Source organism: Charadrius vociferus, unplaced genomic scaffold (assembly GCF_000708025.1).
Source record: "Charadrius vociferus isolate BGI_N301 unplaced genomic scaffold, ASM70802v2 scaffold230, whole genome shotgun sequence".
Classification (NCBI taxonomy): Eukaryota; Metazoa; Chordata; class Aves; order Charadriiformes; family Charadriidae; genus Charadrius; species Charadrius vociferus.
The window spans coordinates 495,526-518,845 of record NW_009646500.1 but is presented as its reverse complement, the minus strand read 5'-3'; the positions used below and the strand labels follow the sequence as shown (position 1 = coordinate 518,845).

Sequence of the window (23,320 nt, the reverse complement as noted above, 5' to 3'; positions counted from 1 at the left end):
AGGAAAGATGCTGCCTTGATTTTATGCCTCAAAGGCTCCAGTATTTCAAGTAAAAAACAAAATTAACTAGAATACAAATGCACGTTAAAAAATACTGGTTCGGCACATTATGCATGTCAGGAAGGAGGCTATGTCTCAAAATCTCTCAGATTTCTAGAAACGTATAATTTAGCCAACTCCTAAGGGGTCCAGAGCTGATGGCTATGAAAGTCTGAGAGAATCTGCCCTTGCAGATTCAGACACCAAGCAGGGATGGCTGTTTTGATGCTTAGGCATAACGATTTATCTGTGGTTATCAGCTGAAGGGATCAGATAGGTGCACCACGCAACGCTGAGCTGCCTCTACTAACGTCAGAATAATCCTGTGCCTGCAGTGTGGCAATTCGTAGAGAGAGGTAGGTCCTGCCACCTTCATTCTTACAAAATTGTACTTAACACCATGGAATAGCCACAGGGAAATCAGGGAACCCGTCAGTGCAATTGGGGAGTGGAAGAATGCAGGCTGGCTCTGACAAAGAGGAGCATATAGTTAACACCTCTCTTTGGTGTTGATGCATATTGATTCTTTGTTTTATCAGTTAATTTCTTCCTTTCACCAAGGTAATGGCATTTCTTTCCTTTTTGGGAGAAATTTGGAAGCTGTTCACATCAAATTACATCAGGCAGGTATACCGTTATGTCGTACAATACCTGACAACATGACAATGCCTCGTATAATCTGATGTACTACAAATTATTACATTCCCTTTCCTCTGCTGCTACTTTCCTTATTGTTATTGAGGACGTACGCAGACCTAGAAACAAAACATAACTCCCAACAGGTTATTGGATAGCTTGTATTTTCCAAAATAACTTTACTAGCAGTACACTGCGTAGTATCCTACTGAGCAAATCCATGAAGACCCAGGCCTATCTGAAGAGATATTGGTCCTCGGCAAAGAGGAATTTAAACTTAAATGAATCTTTAGCCATGACAAACAGTTAGAACATTCTGGTTATTTAGATTAAACTTATTTTGTTCTTGATAGCCTCCTTCTAGCAATCTGAGATTCATCTGGAATTTATTTGTACTGCACTTCTCTTTTTCATCGGTGGACTTAGGTCCTTGCCAGCTTTAACTCCATTCTCTCTGTTTCTTCCCTACTACCTTTTTAAGATCTTCGTCTGTTTCCTCCTGGTTTTGTTTACCTTTCTTTTCCGATTTAGTTACAGTCTGAAGACCTTTCTCCTCCTTAACTTTCGGTTTGGCCTTTATTAGCCCAACTTCTGTTGTTTTAGTCTCCGCCTGCTTGACCTTCTCAGTCGTCTTTGCTTCTCCTTTTCCATCCTTCACTTCCTTTTTAACTTTTGCTTCCACTTTAGCGCTCTTTACTTTCTTCTCCTCTGCAGGTAATAAAGAAAAAGTTTTCAGTGTCATTCCTTCCGCCCAGAATCATACTCAATGCCATTTATTATATTTTGTGCTATTACTAATGAGTATTTCTTCACCATTAACACCTTGCTTAGAACATATAAAAGCTATAATCCCCCAAAATCAGACAGACATAGACAGAAATATGAGATGCAAGCATGTTTTGTCTTCAGTCTTGTACAAAGTATTTAGCTAATACTAAGGATAGTAGGCTATCGCAAATAATATTCAACGTTTGTAGTGACGATGTGTTAGCTTTTATGGCATAAACCAGGGAGAAAAAGGTTGGTCATGAAGCAAGCAAATATGGAAGGTACTTTCAGGCTAACTCTGAGTAACTTCAGACTTCAGAGAGCAGAAATAAACTCAGTTGTAAGCTATAAGTGTCATAGATTTAAAGCGTGGCTATTTGTAACGGTTACTTTTATGCACTGATTTTAGGTCTCTGCCCAAGAATTCTTGAGTCTCCCTCTACACCAATTCCCCAGGCTGAAGGACCGGTCTGAGACGGGCCAATTCGTGATGTGCCCTGCAACAGGAGGAGGTTTCCAAGCAGAATTACTGAATTACTGAATTGTAAATATCAGTGGCTGAAGCTATGCAGAGGTTGGTGATACCAGGAGCATTCCTTCTGCTCGTGTGTATCAGCACCTTTTTCTCATCTGAGATGTGGGTACTGACAATATGTGTTTCTAGGTCACTTCAGTGGAAAATACAATAGGTTAAGATGCCACTGAAAATGGTTTAAACTAATCTGTTTAGTGTGATGTTCATGCTTCTGTTTTCTTCATAGCTCTGAAGGTCTCCATCCTTGAGGCAAAACTTGAATGCTACAAAATCCATGTCTTTTGTAAGACTCCGGACTTCTCTTTCTACTAAGACACTGACCTGACTAGATTGATTTTATCAATATGTAAACTGAATAGTTCTACCTATTCTAAAACAGAACACAGATATTTTTATAAGGGTCAATTCCTACTTTCAGACAAAGCCACAACGTTGCTGAATACATTGCTGGCTAGTGAAGGAAGAATTTCTTTAACTAGTTGTAGTGAAAATGTGCATGTCAAATCACTTATGGGCAGGTCTACTTCTTTTTCAGGAAAATGGTGGTTCATACCTTTAATTTTCATCTTTGAAATTTCAAAATATTTTAAAAGAGATCATGTATAGAACTAACCCCAAGAAGTTCTAAAGATGTTTTAATCCAAATTTTATTTTAATTTCATTATATCATATAGCTGATTTTTCATACGCATTATATTCTCTGCTCCAATAAAATAAAGTATATGATTTTTAATGTAAATTCTGGTTAAAAATGTAGTAAAAATAAATAAATAAATACCTTTAGGAGGAGGTTTCTTTTCAGCTTTTTCATGTCTTTCAGGTTTGTCTTTTTGAATTACTAGAAATGAGTACAATTGTATGTTAGGAAAAAAAAAAAAACAACAACAAAGAATGAGAAAATATTGCTAAAACAAAAAATCATCCCTGGAAGTTTCACATTTCTTCATGATTCCTGTTTTTTGGTTTGCAAAAATCTTGCTTCTTTTTCTCAGGTTCACACACTGGGGTAAAAAGCTTCAAAATATCTGCTGAGACTCACTTAACCAGAAGACAAGTCTTTCACACAGATCTGAAGCTTTGTAGGGAATACTTTTACTGTGTGTTCCAGATGACACAAACTTGCTCTGCTCAATCTCTGAGCAGAAACAGGCTTGATCTTCTTGTGCGCCAGCCAACATGAAGCTGTGTAGCTACATTCGTCTTACAGAAACGGGATTTTCTTAGTTTGGGCTCACTGCCACACAAACACAGCCACAAGCCTGGTGCTCACTTCAGAGCCCAGCTCGGGTGAGTTCATGTCTGCACAGGATACACTGTGTAAACACATAGAGTGCTGTGTCCCAGAAAGGCTGAAAAAATTTTGTGTGGAGACTTCTATCTTTCCTCTCTTGGTTGCCATCCAGACATATTTCCAGAACAAAACAGCCTTGAGAGGTAATTACACTTTTTTTCAAGTGATAACTGCATAATAGCAACATCCCCGCGAACTGAATTCCAGCCTGGAATTGCTGCCTATATGAGCCATGATGGATATTTAGACTTGTTTTTTCTTTATTTTTTTGAGATAGCTGTTTCTTAGATGACATGTTTAAAAACCATTCATATCACTGAAGCTTTCTGGAGCCTTTAACAAAGGCTGAAGAAACACCCTCAGTCTTTTCATTGAGCGTAGAGAAAATCTTCTGACCGTGGGGGAAGTAGCCACCTGATTTTAGTACGCCTGTTCCCTGAATTTGGCCTGGACGTGAGCATCCTCATTTCCTAGGGACTGCAAGTGGTTGAAATGGCCCCTCAGCACTGCTGGTAGCTGACCCGGTTTAGAGCAGACCCCAGACAAAAGGGAGGTGAGCCCGGCGATGGATGGCTCAGCGCACTGCCGGCATAAATGTGCCTTAGGAAGCGCTGAAGGCATCGAGTGCCCTAATGCACTGAGTCCACCCTCAGGGACTCACACGCCATGGGAACGGTTCAAGAGAAAGTAGCATGTCATGCTGTGGCAGCAAATCTCCCCAGCTGCAAAGTGGCCAAATTCTTCATAAAATTTTCCAGCCAGTGACTAGAGTCATGGCTGCTATTAAACACATTAAAGCTCTAAGCGATTATTTGGTTAGCTAGCAGATGATAAATGGGTAAACAGGCTGGCTGCTCATTAGGAACATCTCAGTGATTCTTGGAAGTTATTTGCTTTTCAAATCTACACAGACACCGTGGGCATTTATTTTCTCCAGATTACTTCAGTGTGATTTCACTTTATTAAAAAAATCCTACACTTTCAAATTATACATTGAAAGTAGAAAAGATGACCAAATATCTATTTTAAAGAGATACTGGACAAAGCGTACTTTTCAAAATCTATCAAGGCTTTAAGTCTTCATTCCACTTTTTCTTTCTTCACTCCCACTTCATTTTACATTTCTCCTTAGAGTTAGGTCAAGTCCAATAAAGACAGATTTCTATGTTTGAATCTATATTGTCTGAATAAATTTGAATTAAACCTAATTAACTCATGTGCCCATTCATCATCAGATTAATCTGAATGCCCTAACAGACTGATACTAAGATACATTGCATAGGGTTGTTTCTTTTTTTCAAGAGCTAGCTGAGTGAAAGTAAGAAGAGATAGAGACTGAAACCTAACTTCATTATAGAAATATCTGGCTTCTAAAAAGGAATGCCTGTTAAAAAAAAAAAAAAAAAAAACCAACCAAAAAACTTCAGAAAAAACGTTCAAATGCCAAGCAATAATAAATGTTAGTCTTTAAAAAATAGCATAACAGGGCGAGCTGATTGGATTTTTAAATCCCCCTGTCCAAGTCATGGCTAAAGATGGAATTATCAGTCAAAAGAATACTGAAAATCATCTCTCACACACGATATTGCTTCAGAATATATATGACAATTAGTAGATATGTAAATCTTAACCAAAACCACTTCTGCTATGGAGGACAGTACAAATCACGTATTGAAATGAAAATGTTATTGCAAAAAAATAAAGGCAAGAAAATGAAAATCTGTTTTTGGTTATGATGGAAAACCCAGACTAAGAGATAGTAAACACTCTTGCATTAGGTCTCCACCAGACTGAAAACTGATACACAAGAGAAAGCCTTCTTTACAGGCAAATTACTGAATCCCATTGTGGAGGAAAAGACATCAAGGAATGGAAATATAACAATCATAGGCTTATTTCTTTAGCTGCACAAGGATGATTCAAAATTACCTCTGTGCATTCAAACAAGAGAACTAGGCAAGAAATATATGCTGAGCAAGATTTCACTCAGGGGCTGATCAAGACCTGCTCAAACAAAAGTGAGAGCACCCAGAAAATATACAGCATGGACTTTAAGAGCTTTATACTTTAAATACGCATCTCCACACTCTCCCAAACTATATAAGCATAAAAATCTAAAACTGTACAACATCTAACACTAATTACCTTTAGAAGGTGCTTTCTTTTCATGTTTTTCTGGCTTTTCAGGTTTCTCTTTGTGAGTAGCTAGAAATAAATATAAATAACATTAATGGTTATTAAAAAATAGAAATGTTGCACTTTAAGCGAGATAAAAGAGAAAAAGGAGAAAAAGCATCAAGACACACAACTAGGCACCATGGCTACTGATGCAAAGAACCAGAAAGATTGATTCAGCTGCTGCTGTCTGCTGTTGGTGCCAAAACATGTGATAGAAACTTTCAATAACTCGTCTACCACCCCTGAGGTCTCTGCCATCGGCTGGGGGAGAAATGGCCTTTCTGGCACAACAGTAATCCCGTGAAAGAAGTCAAGAAGAGTCATGCTTATTTATGTTGTTTACTGGTTCTTTTTGTTTGTTTTGTTTATTTTTGTTTTTAAGCTTTCTTGTTTATTACTTTGCTTCATTTCTGAAGGATTTGCTGAACTCCACATAACAACCAACAGTTTTTCCAGCTATGAATGATTAAACACTATAATTAATTACAAATCTAATTGCAATGGCATTATAACTAATGCTCTTTGGGGCGCTTTGTTTGCTTTTAATTTCCACTTCACAAATTGAAATAAAGTAGACTGTAGTGACTCGATTTCTGGCTCAGGTTTCAGAATACACCTGAATAGTGCAATAGTCCCTGAGTGGTGGGTAGTCTGGTATACTGTCCTATGTGGGCTGATTTGCTAAATTTTTGCGATTGATGTTTACACAGTAACTTGTCCATGGGCGTGTAGAACTGATATTTGTCTGTGTTCGTATCCCCTGAGGTAGCCTACAGGGACCAAGCGTGTGAAAAACACTCAGCTGCCTATTTGACTCCGGCATATAGTTTATACTAAGAACACAAAAATGTATGCGTGAGCATTGCTATGTACTCTCCAGCCTTGTGTTGGTGTTTCAAAAGAAAGTAAGAATTGTGGAAGATAAAGCAGTGCTAGATACCTATTTATTGCAAGTAACTACTTACAGAATTAGTCCTGCCTTATTCAATGCCTATGCAATAGCCCTACTCAGCACCATATTTAAAATGGTTTTTTAAGTGGCCTCCCTCATTACCTTTGTTTACAGGTTGTCAGGTGTTTTTATTGGATGACCATATTCTCTTAGCAACCATACGTACTGTGACTGTTGGAAATACTCAGAGATTACTGGGAAATTATATTTATCTAGGGTATAAAATATGTTATTTCCATTCCTCAGAAAAAAAAACAAAACAAGAAACGTGCAGAAGGAATACGAAATGCTACTCAGTCCATATATCTGCAAAGCTTTACATGATCTTGTGGTTTTTATTCCTGAAGTTCTATAACATTTTTTCCAATCAAAGGGATAGATAAATGAAAATTGAGTAGACAATTAGTTCTGGGGTACCTCAAAATGTCAAATAAGTTCTGACATTAAATCATTACCTGCATGCCTTTCCTTTTTTTCAGGTTTTTCTTGTCTTTCCAGTTTGTCTTTATGGGTCACTAGGAAAGAAGAAATGTGTTCATATTTATTAAAAAACAAAACAAAACAAAACAAAAAAAACACAACTGTGGAAAAACTTAAGAATCAAAAATAATTCTACCAAGATAAGCCCTAGGAGACAAAACGGTGAAGTGTGTTACTCCTGAGCTATCCCCTGCGTATCTGCACAGCCTTCATCATACCACCTGGGTGTGAGCAGACAGCTCTGGCTAACGAGTTACTGCTTACTGCCCAGGCCATGGTAACATGCCCCAGCGGTTTACTACAGCAACACCATCGCTTGCAATTGTCTGTCCATTCCTGAAGAGAGATTTTCTAAAAACTGCAAGGACTGAGGCAGGGCTCATGGTAAATGCTGCTGCCGGCACCAGAAAGAGGACATCACCTGGGCCAGCCCGTACTCTGTCAGGCAGAGGCTCGTAAAAACCCTGGAATCAATCCTGGAGTGCAAGAGCATCACATGCACAAATGACACATCTGTCACTTGCCAGCTGGCTTGAAATGGATAAGCAGTAATGGATATGGATAGCTAGTAATGGATACAGATAGCTAGTAATGGACACTAGCTGAGATCAGTCCCTGGCAATGATGATCTCAGAGCCATAATTAGATGCCCAGTACATGCAAAGTAAAAACTAACATTATGACAGTGGAAACTGTATTATGCTATCCACTCAGTCACATAACATTTTCCACTCACTTTTCTTAGGATTTTACACAATAATTTTCCAGTTAATGGGAAATAAGCATGTGGATTTTAGAGTACTTCAGAAAAATCCACTGTGAAACTACAAGTCTGGTGGAGATTTCATCCCAGTTTCATAAAACTCCCTTTGTCAAACATGAGAAAATAAGGACCTTCTTTTACAGTACCATGAATTCCATATCTAACTGGAAGCAAAAGAAGGGTGGGGAATATTCAGGCACTCACATTTTTTAGAAATATAGTGAAGAAATACATGAGGAAGAGTTCCTGACATAGCCAAGTCGCTTCTAAGTGACTGACACACTTCTAATTATTCTCTGTGTCATTAGATAACTTTCCTAAACTTCATCACAGAGTTGATTAGAAATTAGAACAGGATGTTATTTACACTCTCTGTTATCTAAATCTTGAAAAAGGAATGTATTTACAGGAGCAAATAAGCAGTGAAAATACAGGGGTATGGTGAAACTTTGAAACAGTGAATACAGAGAACCTCTATACGCAGTAGTGTTTTAGTAGCAATTGTAGCAATAGGTCACTAAACAAAACTAATACATTCTCTTTAAGATAAAATACAGCTAGGTACACAGAATATTAGTAGGAGTTATGACAAGTTAAGACAGTATAATAATTCGTATTGTTCTTCATTGGCTATCTGAGACTGGCTGGGATAATTTTTTCCTGTTCTAAGAAACTTTTAAAAAAATTAAATATTGTTCTCCTATCAAATCAAATTGAAGAGTTTCCCAAGTCTTCCACAAAGTAACAGGAGAATTCTTAATGATACATTCATGTTTTAATATGGGACATCATAGTCTTTGCTCTGTCATTTTTCCAAATTTCAGGAAATATTTCTCTTTTTACCACTGTTCCATTTTCTAGTAATAAATATTCATTCTAACAGAAACCTGAACTTCTGTGCCTGCCATTAACCTCTAGAGTCAGTCTTGCCAACTCAATGTATTTTGAATTATTTATATAAAATGAAAACGCTCCAATCAGAGACCATTAGAAAGGCCTCGTCAAGCACAGATTTCAGGAAGGTGCACGTTCGCTTGGGTTGTGAGACTCATGTTCTTGATTTGAAATAAATCAGCTGCGGCTGCGTATTGGGTCTTCCCCTTTTTTGGGTGATTTATTATGACCATTGACCTACTTGATCTTTCAGAACGGGTTTCTTCCTCCAGCCTGAGACTTCATTAATCACATTTTTATGTAGAGGACATGTTCTCAGAAGGCTTAAAGTGTTTTGATAAGTAGGTATGTTCCAACAAAATTCCATTTTGCAAAAAAAAATCCTCCCAAGGCAAGCTAGATGGTGGCTCTTGGAACCCAGCGTTAACTCATGAGTCGTGGGTGGAGAGGAAGTGTTATCCTGATTCTGACTTCTACAACAGGTAGATCTGTAATTTGTTGTTGGCATACACCAACAGCAAATAAGTAAATCCTCTCTAACACCCTCTCCCCATCATCTCTGAAATGAGTCTGGGGAAATTGTTTTTCTAAGGCAGGTCTCTGAAGCAGAATGCTTCCAGGGACCATGCCCTGTATGTTATAATTTACTCATTATGGTTTGCTCAGAAGCATTCCCAAAGACAAATATTATGCTTGGATTTATTAAAGAAGAATAAAAAAAGGCACCTATTTATGCTCTGGGCATCTTTTCCATACGTTAACAATACAGTAAAAACTTATTCATTACTCTCTGAATATAATTTTAGCCTTTCTGCAGAGTGATGAATTCAAAATTCTTTTAAAATCCTCATTCTCCTTCCCAGCTGGCTTTCACAACACCTCCTCTGTCCTTAAACACAATTGGGATTTACAAGAAGAGTCTAAGAGTCAATAGATTAGACTGTTTTGAACCACTGGTAAAGAGACAAAGAACATCAAATGCTGAATACATACCCTTTAGGGGTTCCTTCCTCTCAATTTTTTCTTGTTTTTCAGGTTTGTCCCTGTGAATTACTAGAAATAATAATAGTAATTAAAAAAAAAAAACCAACAAACAAAAACCAAAAAAATCACCATAAATCTGTAATCTGGAGGTATTATGTACACTTATTATTTCACCAAAGTGATCAAGGAAAAATATTTGCAAAATATAATAATGGATTTTAGCTCTGAGTCACAGGTACTAGATGATGTATAGACCTTCTTAATGTCAATATTTAGTTCCAGGTCCACGAGAAGTATTTTTCCTTGAATGTGCTTTCAGACATTAGACCATATTTTTGTCAAATAAGTGACTATTTAGCAACCATAATCTAATCTGTGGGATCTCTTTTGGTCCTATTACACAAGCACCCTGACTCTAAGATTTCTGACAGAGGAAATTATTTTTGGTCCTTGACAGCATTGCTTTCTATTCTTACCAAAAAACCGCTAGCACATTTCTTTCCATGCTTTTTTTTCCTTTATTTTTAGCTGTTACTTTAGCCACAGAATGGATTAACAAGAAAACAGCTCTTTTAATTAGAGTGTAACTTCCAGAAGAGCAGCTGTTCAAAGCACAACCAACTACACATCCCACAGACAAACACGAATCCTTACAAACTCTATTGCCCACCCAACTTTCAGGCCATGTTTTTGGACACGGCTGTATTCCACATTCTAGTGATGTGGATAGGCAAAAACTTTCCTTGTCAACCTCTACCCCTAAAAGACTAGCATTTTGCAATTTCACAGAAAGAAGTATTTTCTTTGCAGTACTCAAGTTTCTGTAAACAAGTAAACCACAGAAAATACAACTGATTAGAAGACAACTCTGAGCTTTATACACAAGCACAGTAACGTTTTTGCATTTATTCATTTCACTAGCTTTGCTGCAAATGTAATTTCACAGAGGTGCAAACGTATTTTTGTTGGTTAAATATTCCCTTATTAGAAAATAGGCCCATCTCTTTAAGAAAAATTATTCCAAACATTCAGTAATTTCATTATGTCTTTCATGTGTTTGTATTATCCAAATACATTTCCAGGTGAATTATTGTTGATAACAATTAGCAGTACAGTGGAAAGAGATTGAAAGGACATTTTTCAAAGCCTTTAAGGAATGTGGACAACCAATTTATGCTAAGAAAAACCAGACTGTGAAGAATGCAGCGGCACCAGCAATGTATTATTGAATGAATTACAAACTGTAACTCATTCAGTTGCTTTAGGACATCTAGTAGCATACCAATCAACAACAGTCTCAATTCTCCCTATACCGTGTAAAACTTTTTGAATATTTTTGCAGAAACTGTAACATGCTTTTACATCTTATATTTGTATTAGCAGGTCCCAGCTCTGTGCAAAACACTTCAAGCCAGCTTGTTGTCAGTTTTGGATGGGGCAATAGCACAGTTTTGCAAACAATATCTCTGTGATCATCAATGGCAGTGAAACATGAGCTTCTGCACATCGGACAAAAGCCCTTGTAGCCTCTATGCCAAAAAAATACAGCTGAACTATGCAGAACAGACTAGCAATCAGAAAACTTGTGTTTAGCCACAGAACATCTTACTTGTGTAAGGGAGACTGTTGTGGGGTTTTTTTAGTTTATTCTAATTTCTCTGCGTCCAGCTCTGGAGCTTTCAGCACAGGAAAGACATGGACCTGTTGCAGAAGGTCCAGAGGAGGTCCAGAAAAACGATCAGAGGGCTGGAGCACCTCTCCTATGAGGACAGGCTGAGAGACTTGGGGTTGTTCAGCCTGGAGTAGAGAAGGCTCCGGGGAGACCTTACAGCAGCCTTTCAGTACATAAACGGGGCCTATAGGAAAGATGGGGACAAACTTTTCAGCAGGGCCTGTTGTGACAGGACAAGGGGTAATGGCTTTAAACTAAAAGGACATAGATTTAGACCAGATCTAAGGAAGAAACTTTTTTACAATGTGGATGGTGAAACACTGGAGCAGTGTCATAGTTTGGGCAGAGAGGTGGTAGATGCGCCATGCCTGGAAACATTCAAGGTCAGGTTGGACAGGGCTCTGAGCAACCCGATCTAGTTGAAGATGTCCCTGCTCACTGCTGAGGGGTTGGACTAGATGACTTTTAAAGGTCCTTTCCAACCCAAACTATTCTATGATTCCATGATTCTCCATAGCATTTCCCTATTTCATGCACTGGTAAAAAAAAACAAAAACCAAAATGAGCTTTGAACAGCACTAACTGAATTGAGCACCAGCAGACCTTAAAGTGGACAGAAAAATCTCATTTAAAGTTCCTTCACATCATCAAAATTGAATAAAGGGCTAAAGTGCAAGGAAATATTAATATTTGCGTGTACTCCAAGCTAAAAACATGGAGAAGGGATCAGTTGGCTCCTTCTTAAGAAATAAAAGTAACTTGATGTATCTGGGCAGGGAGCCTGGAATGTGGATAAGCAGAGACCAGGCTGGCATAAGCATAAGCTATTTTTCTCTTCCCAATGATAGGCCGAAGGCGATCTCTGGTTTGTCCAAGAGCCCTACCCTGTGTGTTGATATCCCCTTAGCCTCAGAGCTTGCTAATCTCAGATTGTAATGTTTACCATTACCTCTTATGGACACTGTCAGACCTATGGCTTTTGGGTAGAACCTTATCCGGGGAGGGCAGGTGTTGCCAAAAGTTAAAGGGTTCATGTTTCAGGGCTGTGACGACTGGCCATTTTTGACTCTTTAATCACAGTGCAGCAGGGACACCAAAGTCCACAGAAGGGACCAAAGTCCACGTTTGATCTGACAAACTTAAATATGATTTTTCTTTTGTATATTAACTCTGTTTTTCCCCTGAAATCTTTTCATGTTCAGCTTCATATGTAGTCCCAAAAGCTCTGTCATAGAAAATACTTCACTGTCTACAGATCTTTTCCAGATTTAGTCACTTCCGTTATCAATTTCTTTGTAAAGGACAATGCCTGTTTTCAAGCCCACAGCGCTTAGGTGCAAGCATTTGGTTTTAGAAATAAGCCAGGCTGGCCGTACTGCCATGTTTCTGTGAAACAAACTAGAGGTAACAAGATTTTCTTTTTTTTTGCATATAAAAACCAAAGAGAAAGCACAAAAATGTTTTTAAGGCTGCGAAGTCAAGCACTTTTCAGCTGAAAAATGCTGGAACTAAAACTGCTTATTCAACTTTAATTCAACCATTTTATTTGTTTTATGACACACTTTGTAATTAAAAGATCAACTCTTTTTTTAATAGGGTGCTGGATTCATACAGAAAAAATAAAAGGAACAACTAAAATGAGTTTTATGGCAATTATGTAAGCTAAAATTTTCCCACAACTTAAAGAAATTTTCTTGCAAAAATACCTTCCTTGCAAATACCAAAAAAGTATAAGCTCAGAATGAACTATTAATAGCATTGGAAAAAATATAACACACCATCCTAATTTTCACTAACCTAGATTTTGAAAATTGCTGAAACATTTTTATATGACTTTGAATGAAAATTCAGCCTGAGGCAAAAAGATGAGCATGAAAAATTTCATCCTCAGTGACTGGAGTGTGGTAAATTTATAAATAATCTAAAATAGGAGCTCATAATGGAAAATTTTAAGGTAATTTAACAATGTATTCCAAATTTATTCATATAAGAATATTGCTATCTACTTCACATAAAATTAAAAACAAGCAACATAGCATATATGTGATTTTTCCAAATTTCTGTCATCTAATAGTATATTTGATTTGCATCATGTGGAAGACATAGTGAAGGGCAATGTGATTTAGTTTTTCTTCATTAAAAGATTTGAGACAGAGACATTCCCCATCCCAGAAAAGCAAGTGCAAAAAGAGGAGATGTAATAAGGAGGCGCTAATTCCATACCTAAGGGAAGTAAAAATAGTTTCCAGCTGAGTAAGTCTTAAGTCTGCTGCTTAGTATAAAGCTAGGTGATGAGTGCAATAAGCATGAAGCAGAGATTGCTTGCTCCAGCTAACTGACTAAGTGCTTGTCTACAGAGCAACACTCGGGAAAGTTAAGATAAATGAACTAATACAATGAAGTTAGAGTGCATTAGTCGCAGAGCATTAAATCTCTGTGTAGATGCTTTTATTCAGAAGTAAAGTAACCTTAGATGGCTGTAATTTAATTCTTCTTGAAGGAACACTCAAAAAAATAATCTAATAATCTAAGGAAATCCCAGCAATTAATGAACTGTGGAGGCACCTGCACTTATTACAAACCACCCCAGTTACCTGTGACAGGGAAGAGGCTCGCCTCTGAGCTTGGTCACATCTTCCCCAGCACCAGACATGCACACGCTGCTCACTGCTGCGCCTGACCCTGTGCTGGATTTAGCCCTTCAACACCAAACATAAATGCCTATATAAGAGCGAAGCAATGTCTCATGAGTTACATGTTTGTACCATTTAAGATGAGGTTTAATTGCAGCAGTGAGACAGGGTTACATCCATCTGAACTGAGATTTAGATTTGACAGCTACTGGTGGTAGTCAAACTGACCATAGCATTGGCTTCACCCTGGGCTGCTGCAAGCCCATACAGCTAAATAAATACTTGACAGATGTACCTGAGCCACTACAGCTGCATTGCTATCTGTACCATGTTACCCAGTTTAAAGTTAACTCAGGTAGGTCTGTAGCTGTACCTCTAGAAATCAGGGTAGACAACCCCTGTGTAAAATGTATATATGCCATTTAACTTGTTAGTTTTGTAAACTTGTTTGATTTTCTAGTATACTGTGGATTTGCATGGTTCAGTTCTATTTATCTATTTAGCTGTGTCAGATACCTTATCTTTCAGCTACAGCAAATGAAATTATGGGGATACATTATATTTGTCTTTATAATCTCATAATAATTTATCCATATGCTAAAACACAGACAGATTTATTCTGTGATGTTTAAGATTTGCATTATCAGTAGGGCCCTATTAGCAAGTTGGTAGGGATAGGAGGGACAGATACGTGCTACCCATAGTAAATGGAATAGTTTTGAAGGGCTTAGAATCAATTTGTCAACTCAGGCTGAATTCAGAGATACTTTCTAAAAAAAACAAACCCAGAGAGATTAGTGCTAATTCAGAGGCACAAAAATATCTGTCCTAAAATCACTGTGATTTAATCTATGGCTGTCTGAGGTAGCATTTTCATCATATTGTCTTCTTCCATCCCTCACTCCAACAGTGATGTATAAGTGAAATATTATTTGGGAAAAGTCACACAATAGAACAGCCGTTTGCCACTCCTTCTCAATGCCTGTTGTAATAAGAGATATTTCCCAGAAATGCAGGTCAATTCATTTTACTGCTAACATCAGTTTTCCATAAAAATCAGAAATGATCATTTGGATTATCACTGGACCTTCTATTAGACAGAAATTGTATACTTATATCTACTTTTATCTCAATATGTTTTATTATTCTTCCTTGTTGCCAAAGTATTGCATAGTTCCCTCTTATTCACTGATAGTAATAGTAATTACAATTATAACACCTACTTCTTAAACAGCTTTCAGCAGCAGCTTAGAGCCTTGCAAAGTCTGTGTATGGCACAAAATGACAGACCCACAGGACAGCTGTCCCATTCCTCAGCCTCTCCCCTCTGGGGAACTGCTCCAGCCCTGACCCTTGCAGTGGCTACACACTGAACTCGCCCCAGTTTATTGATATTTTTCCCGTACTGGGAGGCCCGGAACTGGACGCAGTGTCTAGGTGTGGTCTCATGAGAGCTGAGTACAGGGGCATAATTTACCCCTTACCTCCACTGACTGGCCAAGCTCCTGCTCATACAGTCCAGGTGCTGTTGGCCCTCGTGAAAGTACTAATACATCAAATACCAAATTGGAAAGACTCTGTTTTGTAGAGAATTTGTTCTCATGTGTGCACGTAATCATGAAATAATTTAATTTCCATGCTCTTAAGCATGAGCAAATGCTCTGTTGAATCATTTCTCAGAGTATTTCTTCTATTCAGGATTAAATTGACTAAGTACAATAATTGAAATGGACTTTATTGCTAGAAGTTTATCAAAATATTTAATTAAAAGCAAATTTTAGGGCACAAGTTTGCCTGGCTCTTAATACTCTAAGAATCTTTCTTATAATTTCAGCCACTTCCATCTGGGATTTGCATTTATTGTATCTAGTCCTCATATTTCAGTACAATCTTTTAAAAAATGAGGTTTACTGATGGAACTCACTTGTAAATCTTGGGACTTGGATTCAGGGGGTTTGACTATTCAAAAATATGCTTAAATTATTTTTAAAACTCTAGTGTCCCCATATTTTTGCATGTATGAGTGAAATTTGTTTGCGGTGTTTGCTTCTATTAAAAACATTCATTTTACCTCTAGATCTTTCCTTTTAAAAACAATAAAAGATTGTATTTGCACATGCTTTCTGGAGGTACTTTAGAAACAGTAAAAATCCCTGAAGATTCATGCCTTTATGCTCTAGCTTGAGGCCAGACAGAATGTTTTCTTGTAATTGTTCCTCCTATGTGCAAGATGCATTTTTGGGACTAAATATGAACATGAAAAAAAGAAAAAAAATATTTGCCCTGTGCTTCAGTAAGTGTATAACAAAAGACTGCATTATCAGGTGCATGCATAAAGGGACTTAACTAATGACACCTGAATGCTTTTTTTCTGGCATCTTATAACTTCTTAGTAATCATTTCTGCAACATTAATGTTTTTCTATGTAAAGCAATGCAATTCTGTACAGATTAAATGGTACAAAGGAGGCTTTTTTGGGCAAAGCTGCAACTTCATTTGAGTTTTTAGAATACTGTGCTTGAAAAGACCTTAACTGGGATCCCTTGCTAATGGATCTGAGTTCATTGCCTGGCTAGCCCGCTGGTACCCTAAAAAATTCATTTTCATATAACGTGATTTATTAAGTAGTTGGGAAGCAGTTCTAGGCACTCCAGATGAGCCTGATTACCACAGAACCGGGAAGGTAGCACTAGAGGTGTAAAATACTATAAAAACATGTAAAGAATATATACTGAAATGAATATAATTGTGTGAGGGAGGGTGTATGTATATGCACACTATTTTTAATAAGCTTCCTTCGTGCTTCCTCCTGCCATTACTATGCACAGCACTGGTGCATCAGAGAGATGCTTATCAAATTTTATGTGGCCTAACCTTCACAGAGGAAGTTTTCTTAGGCAAAAAATCTGCACATACCCCAGGAAACGTCTTTGTTTACATGACCTCTGAAAACCAGTCCAAACCAGTTCCTCTGTGGATTTTTGGAAAGTGCCAGTTAGAGGAGATTAAACAGTCTGAAAAAGAGTAGGTTCTTAAAATGGAGGCTTTTCTTATCTCTGATACACACCTGGCTCGCTGTTAACTACGACTTCCTAACTTGGATGGCACCCACTGGCCTATAAATTTGCTTTCTTCCTTGCCCAGCACACTTCACGCCTTTTGCACCAGAGGAAGTTCCTCAGCACTCTACTTCCTTGCACCTTTGCTACAAAAAAAAGATTCCTGAATACATTTGGGCAGGAGAATCTTATTATGAATGTGCATTTACAATATAGCCACACAAACATAAAATAACGCTATTTGTTAATGCTAAGGTATACATGAATTTTCAATCAATTACAGTCTGTGCCAACTGATCTTCGAATGCTTCTATAATACAACAGTGGTAACACATATGGTTAACAAATACACTATATTACATACATATACGTAGGTAAACAGATAAAAAAAATAAAGTTACCTTTTGGTGCTGTTCTTTTTTCGTGTCTCTCTTGTTTCGGTTTATGAATTTCTGAAAACGGTGCATTGCAGAGTTATCAATATTAAAATAATTTATACACAAAAATATCAGATGCATTCTCATAATAAAAAAATAACTAAGTGCTTCAAATATTACAGTAGAGTCATAGCTTTACCGTCTGCATATTCAGATTTATATTCAATAAAGTTCAATTGTATATTTACAAGCAGACAATATATATGGACACAAACATAATATGAAGTGACTTTAATACCTATTCTGGTTTTAACTGAGCAATACAGCTACTTTTGAAGTCAAGAATAGGTTTTGCTCATCTGTAGCAGCTATAGAGTAATATGTTGGTCATGAATCAGAAAAAGCATGCTTTTACTAAATATTTTTCTGTACATGTCTTGAGTTGTTTAAGGGGATTAGTGTTTTATGTTTCCTAAATTATTTTTTGAAGGAAATTACTTTTTACTTCACTTTCTAAATTTTTAAAGCTCAAATGCTCCATTGGTAGCTCCAACACACAATAAAAGTTAGACTTAGTGCTGTATAGAAATTACAGAGATAAAAGTTCCAAGGTTAGGGATCGTTGTCTCAGAGAATTACTCATTTTAATCATGCTGTATACCAACGCACTGACAACTGCCTTGTTAGAAGAGGAGAGTAGCACAGTGTTTTCCTGCCCTTCTTCCTGCCATCTCTTTCAAACAAAACTCCCCACCCATGACACTGATATTAAATTATTGCTATATACCTCTGTAACTGATTTTTTTCTACTGTCCTTATTGTGCCAAAACCAGGTAATATCAAAATTGCAAAATGTTGAATTTGAGGAAAAGCAAAGAAGAATTAAATCAAGCTTGCATACCACTGCATGCAGCGGTAGAAATTTAAAGGCCATTTATTGGAGGTGCGCAATAAAGTCATTAAGACTAAACAGAGTGTCTGGTTTATGGTATTACGCATATATTTCCTGCAGTAGGAACCTGGTATTAAATACTGGATCAAATTAATCTTCAGATTGGTCTGCAGGGTCTAAATAACAAGAACACTGACCCAAAAATTAATCCAACAGCAGAAAAGTTATGCATATTACATTTCAACTCTAAGGAGCTACTTTAATCCCTATTGAAGACAACTGAAATATTCCACTTATACCCTTAGTTTTTGCTCAGGTTGTAACAGGATGCACATTGACAAAAAGATACAGTAGAAAATGGTATTTTCCCTTCCCAAGACTTTGATGTTTGCACAGGTCCTTGAAAATAAATACAGAATGTTTATATCGGATAGTATTTGCCATCTGAAATAATGATTGTGCCTGGTTTGCAAGAAATATAACTATTCTATGGCATCAGCCTATGTTGTCTTTGTACAGAGAGAACATTATTTCACTGAGATAAAGGGTAATAAAAGCCAAAACATGTATCACTTAACCACTTATGTATGGCAGCATAACTAAGCTAATTATTTGATGTCATTAAGCTAAAAGAACTTTCTCTTCAGTTTTCATCTTATCCCTTGCAGCCTGGGTGTGTAGTTCATTTATTGTTCTATAAACCTCAAAGGTTGTGATTAGGAAGAAATCATGCCATATTGATTTACTCTATTTCAGCTGAGCCTGGATTATTTTTCTTTCTGCAACTATGTGAGGATTTCTTTTCTGTCAACTGAGAGGATCTAGTTGCTGGATTTTCAAGACTTTCCCACTTGTTACACTTAAAAGGATGCATAAACTAGTGTAGGTAGCATAAGTAGTAGGAATGGTGCAAGACAAGAACAGCTGGAGGATTGCTCCCTCGTTCTGAGCAGTTCTCCGTGCTGCTGCTCCAGACTGCCTCCAAACCCTCACTTAGTACATCTAAATAAAGCTGAGTCACTTCTTCTGCATTGCAACATAGAGTGGAGACATACCTCACCCAGCTCAAGAGGTCATCCTGCACAGATACCAGTTGCAGATGTTGCCCACTAAGTGATAAATCACATTCTTCAGGTGGAATCATCTATGCGGACACATATTCCCTCAGCCCCGCTAGGTTCTCACCATATATTTTGTGTCTCACTACAGAAAATATGCCTTTTTTTCTCAAAAAAATAGGTGCAAACCTTTGTTATTTCTAAAAAAAGGCTTTTGAAATTACTGTGGTTTTAGGGAATTTCTTATTGCTAGTCGGACTGCAAAATATATATGAAACAATGACTGTCGAGCTGTCCATCTAAACCAGCCTCACACTATGTCAGCGGTGATGCTTGCTTGACACAAATACTTCAGTAAGATACACAAAAAGATACTTTCTAGACAGCTGCACTGAGAATCTCATCTAACTTGCTGTTACAATTAGGATACTGCACATCACAGGAAACCCTACACAAATTCCTTGAAGTGAAATACATCTTCATAATACATAAATGTGTGTATATATGTTTTTGTATACTGCAAAGTGTGCCATCATTAAGATCTCTTCACAAGCTCCCTGTTACAGTTTGAACCATCATAAAAAATTGCAGCCTGGAACACATCAATTCTGATACATTACAACCTAAATTTTCCCAGTACAAATAAATCTAGTCTCAATATGTGCTGATCTTGATCAATTTACAAGGCAGAAAAGAGTGACTCTTTGCTAACTCCAAAATATTTAAAATAAGGAAACACATTAGATTATTGGAGACTTTTTTTTTTTTTTTGTTCTGAGAGTGTTGATACTCTCTGGTTCATCTTTTATGACAAATAGCTTTAATTTTCCAGTAATCACATCATATCTTATTGCTGAGTTGACAGAGCGGCTATAATAGCATAGAAGACTTACATGGCCAGTTTAAAGCATGTAATTTATCTCTATCAATGTGACACATTGTTAATAAATCCTAAATATTATGAATTCGTGTTTAGAAAAATGACAGAATCAAGGAGTAGCAAGGATAATCTTAGTCACCACGGCAACCATCCTGATTCTTTATGAGATGACAGCGTGGTTTATTAAATTATTGTAAGGGAGTATGTATTTTAAAAGCTGTATTTCATTGTTTGTTTTCTTCGGTTATCAAGCAGACAAGAAAAATTATCTTTCCCCTTGTGTTTCTTGAGTTTTGAATGGATAAGTACTCTATTTCCTTAAATATGGATACTGCTTGACACCAGCTTCTCTAGACCTCGGGTCTTGTGCAGATATGCAGAAGGTGCAGGGTGATTACTTCAAAGAACTCCAAGAAGGGAGTCATTTAAACTGACCGTTTCAAGATGCTGAAAGGAGATATATTCGACTACACTATTAGCAGGCTGATATATCTATGTACTGTTGACCCAAAGCAGGTCCTCACAGTCAGCTGAGGATCAGTATCACAGGCAGCTTTACTGGAAATCCCTGCTTAACATGCAGTTTGGGCACCACTTCCCTCACCTCTCACCCTGCTCATTTTCATTAACAGCAGCTCACAGTGTCTAACGACAGCCCGGCACTGGCTGCACACTGCAAAGCTCCAGCTCCGGAGAGGTGGTGGTGCAGCGATGTGCAGGTTTGCACCAGCGAGAACAAAGAGGCACAGCCCCTCATGGTAGGGCATGTGAAGATTCTCCTGGTCCCTGAAAGAGAATTCCCTTCTTCATCTGCTCTCGTGTTTCCGATTTTGATTTTTTGTTATCTCCTTTTTAATATAGTAAAAAAAATAGCATCATTCTTAGCTATTTTAATTGTATTGTATTATGATAGAACCTATGGGACTCAGTCCACATGAAATGCTTTAGGTACCACATGATATAAAATCCCATTTCTGTAACACAGGAGTTCAAACTTTAAGAAGGTGGCGTTTCTTCTCTTAGTGGGAAAGCACAACCTTGCATCTTGCTTCATTAGAGGATGAAGTGGTGAGTAGCAATCTGGCATTGCTTAAACAGCTCCCAGACCTCACCCTCTGCTGAGTTTCCATCTTACGGATGAAATATACCTTAAAAAAACCCAACAAACCAAATAAAAAAATGTCAATGTTATGAGAGGCAAAGTAAGAAAAAAAACACTTATTTTCCCCATCTGAAACACAAGAACGCTTTACTCAAGGTAACCCAGAAATTCAGCAAAAGAACGGGGAATTTAACTCTGATCCCTGACATTCAATATTATCCCCTCATGCTTAAAGCCATCCTGTTTTTACTTAAATACTGCAGTGAGGATGCAACGTAGGTTTAATGTATCTACTGTTTTAAAGGTATAATTGAACTGATGGAATTTCACTTGAAATTATATTACGTTGTTCTTTCTAAGCAAATTTTACCAGTTGGTTGTCTTTTTCATAATCTCTTACAGGTAACACAACAATATACACCTTCAGTGCTTTGACATTCTTTCTCTTCTAAATATCTAAGAGTGAAAAGGAAAATGAGTCCTATTCAGAGTCCTGGTGAAACAGAGGTTAATAATTTGCTTTTTAGCAGTCAAAACCCTTACTGCTATACCCAGCAATTTAACGGGGCTATATCCTTGCTAGTTTATCAGGACTAATTGGTATCAGGCAGCTGATTATACAGAAGAGTTGGTGGAAACAGATACTGAGGGCAAGGCAAGAATGAGTGGTGTTAAGAGCTTTAGAAGATGAGAGGGATGTCATTTCTAATGTGTTTCTAGATGCTGTCTGTATGAAGAATTGTAGTCAACTCTCTTGCTGCTGGTATCCTCAGGAGAAATTTGCAATTGTGCAGCTGATGTCTATTTTTAATCGAGATAGTACCAGCTGGTGAGGGTGACAGTTACCCTTGTGGGGCTAGGAGGAGAATAAAGGAGTTTGTGCATTAAAGCAACTTCCAGCTAACTACTAATACATCATGTAGCTGTACTCTAGATGAAAAAAACCCAAATTCTGCAACTGGAAAAAATGTGGGAAAGAAAAAAAAAAAAAAAAGAACAGGAAATATTTATTGGAGAATTAAATTGGTGCATTATGCCTGTATCCAGGAACTAAAGACAGTGTAACAGAAGGCTTTGAGTACCAACATTCAATGTTAGAAAGTCTGAGTGACACATATGACTAATTTAGGTGACTTCCCTTCTAGCTTGCTAGTAGTCCAGTCTTATCCCCAGTGCTTTCTTAGATCTTGCCCTGTTCTGAGGATTCATAGCAACTTCAGGTTGGGGCACAGAATAACTTTTCCTGAAGTCATTCTTTTCCTGAAGATCTTGAGAATGTGACAGGAGATTAATTGTCTTTTATTGAAAATGCTGAATGCTTTGTGTGCTCATCGAATGAGTAAGATATCAGGCCACAGTGCCTCTTAAGTATGGTTTCAAAATTGTTTATCCATCTCTTTGGAAATCACAACTACAATTTAACGCATTTAGAGCATACAATTTTTCTTTCATATTTTGCAGAATTATACAGCATCTCTTTCATTTGCTGCATAAGACTACTTTTGACAGAGGTCACAGAAGACCATTTCTCATTCTTCTTTGTGAAAACTCTCTGCTCTGGTCTATATTTACCCAAAACAATATGTGGTTCTAAACTGTAAATGTTGCTGTGAGGTGATGTTGATTAGTCCTAAACCTATTCAGCAAAGCTGAATAGTGACTTTACCTTAGTTGTCTTTATTCCCTCCACTTGATACTCTGTTTGGCATCACTAAAGAGCTGTCAGCGATAGAGAGAACACAACCCTCAAATATTTCTGAACAATTTACCTATCTTGAGTAGCATAGAGCAAACAAGTGGGCTTTATGTTCCCCCAAGAATACAGGGATTTAACATGGCCTTCCAGAGCTATGTTAAGCCTTTTTTATAATGCCGGAACAGGAAAAAAATAAATAGATTAGATTCCAGTTCAAGAGCTATTCAATTGTTTCCACACCATTGTAGTTTCAGTGGTCTATAGCAGACATTCACTGTAGGTGACCTGCTAACATCTTTTATCATCTTGCTGAGGTGTGATTCCAGGATGATATTTTATCTTATTTTTATTTTTACAAGACTATACAGTGAAGGAGATGCATTGTGAGGAAGGCATTTTCAGAACAGCGTGGATATTATTTTCATAACAGG

The 23,320-nt window shown here is 37.4% G+C and overlaps 1 protein-coding gene across 1 annotated transcript in view; it reads right to left on the bottom strand.

Moving 5' to 3' along the window:
• TRDN (triadin) overlaps positions 1-23,320 on the bottom strand; it is a 140,680-nt gene that overhangs the window by 62,072 nt on the left and 55,288 nt on the right. Inside the window, exons 6-11 of the mRNA XM_009883240.1 lie at positions 17,286-17,336; positions 9,530-9,589; positions 6,855-6,914; positions 5,415-5,474; positions 2,757-2,816; positions 1,189-1,383 (exon numbers count right to left, since the gene is read on the bottom strand). Of these exons, the coding sequence (XP_009881542.1) occupies positions 1,189-1,383; positions 2,757-2,816; positions 5,415-5,474; positions 6,855-6,914; positions 9,530-9,589; positions 17,286-17,336 (486 nt within the window). The remainder of the gene's footprint in view (positions 1-1,188; positions 1,384-2,756; positions 2,817-5,414; positions 5,475-6,854; positions 6,915-9,529; positions 9,590-17,285; positions 17,337-23,320) is intronic.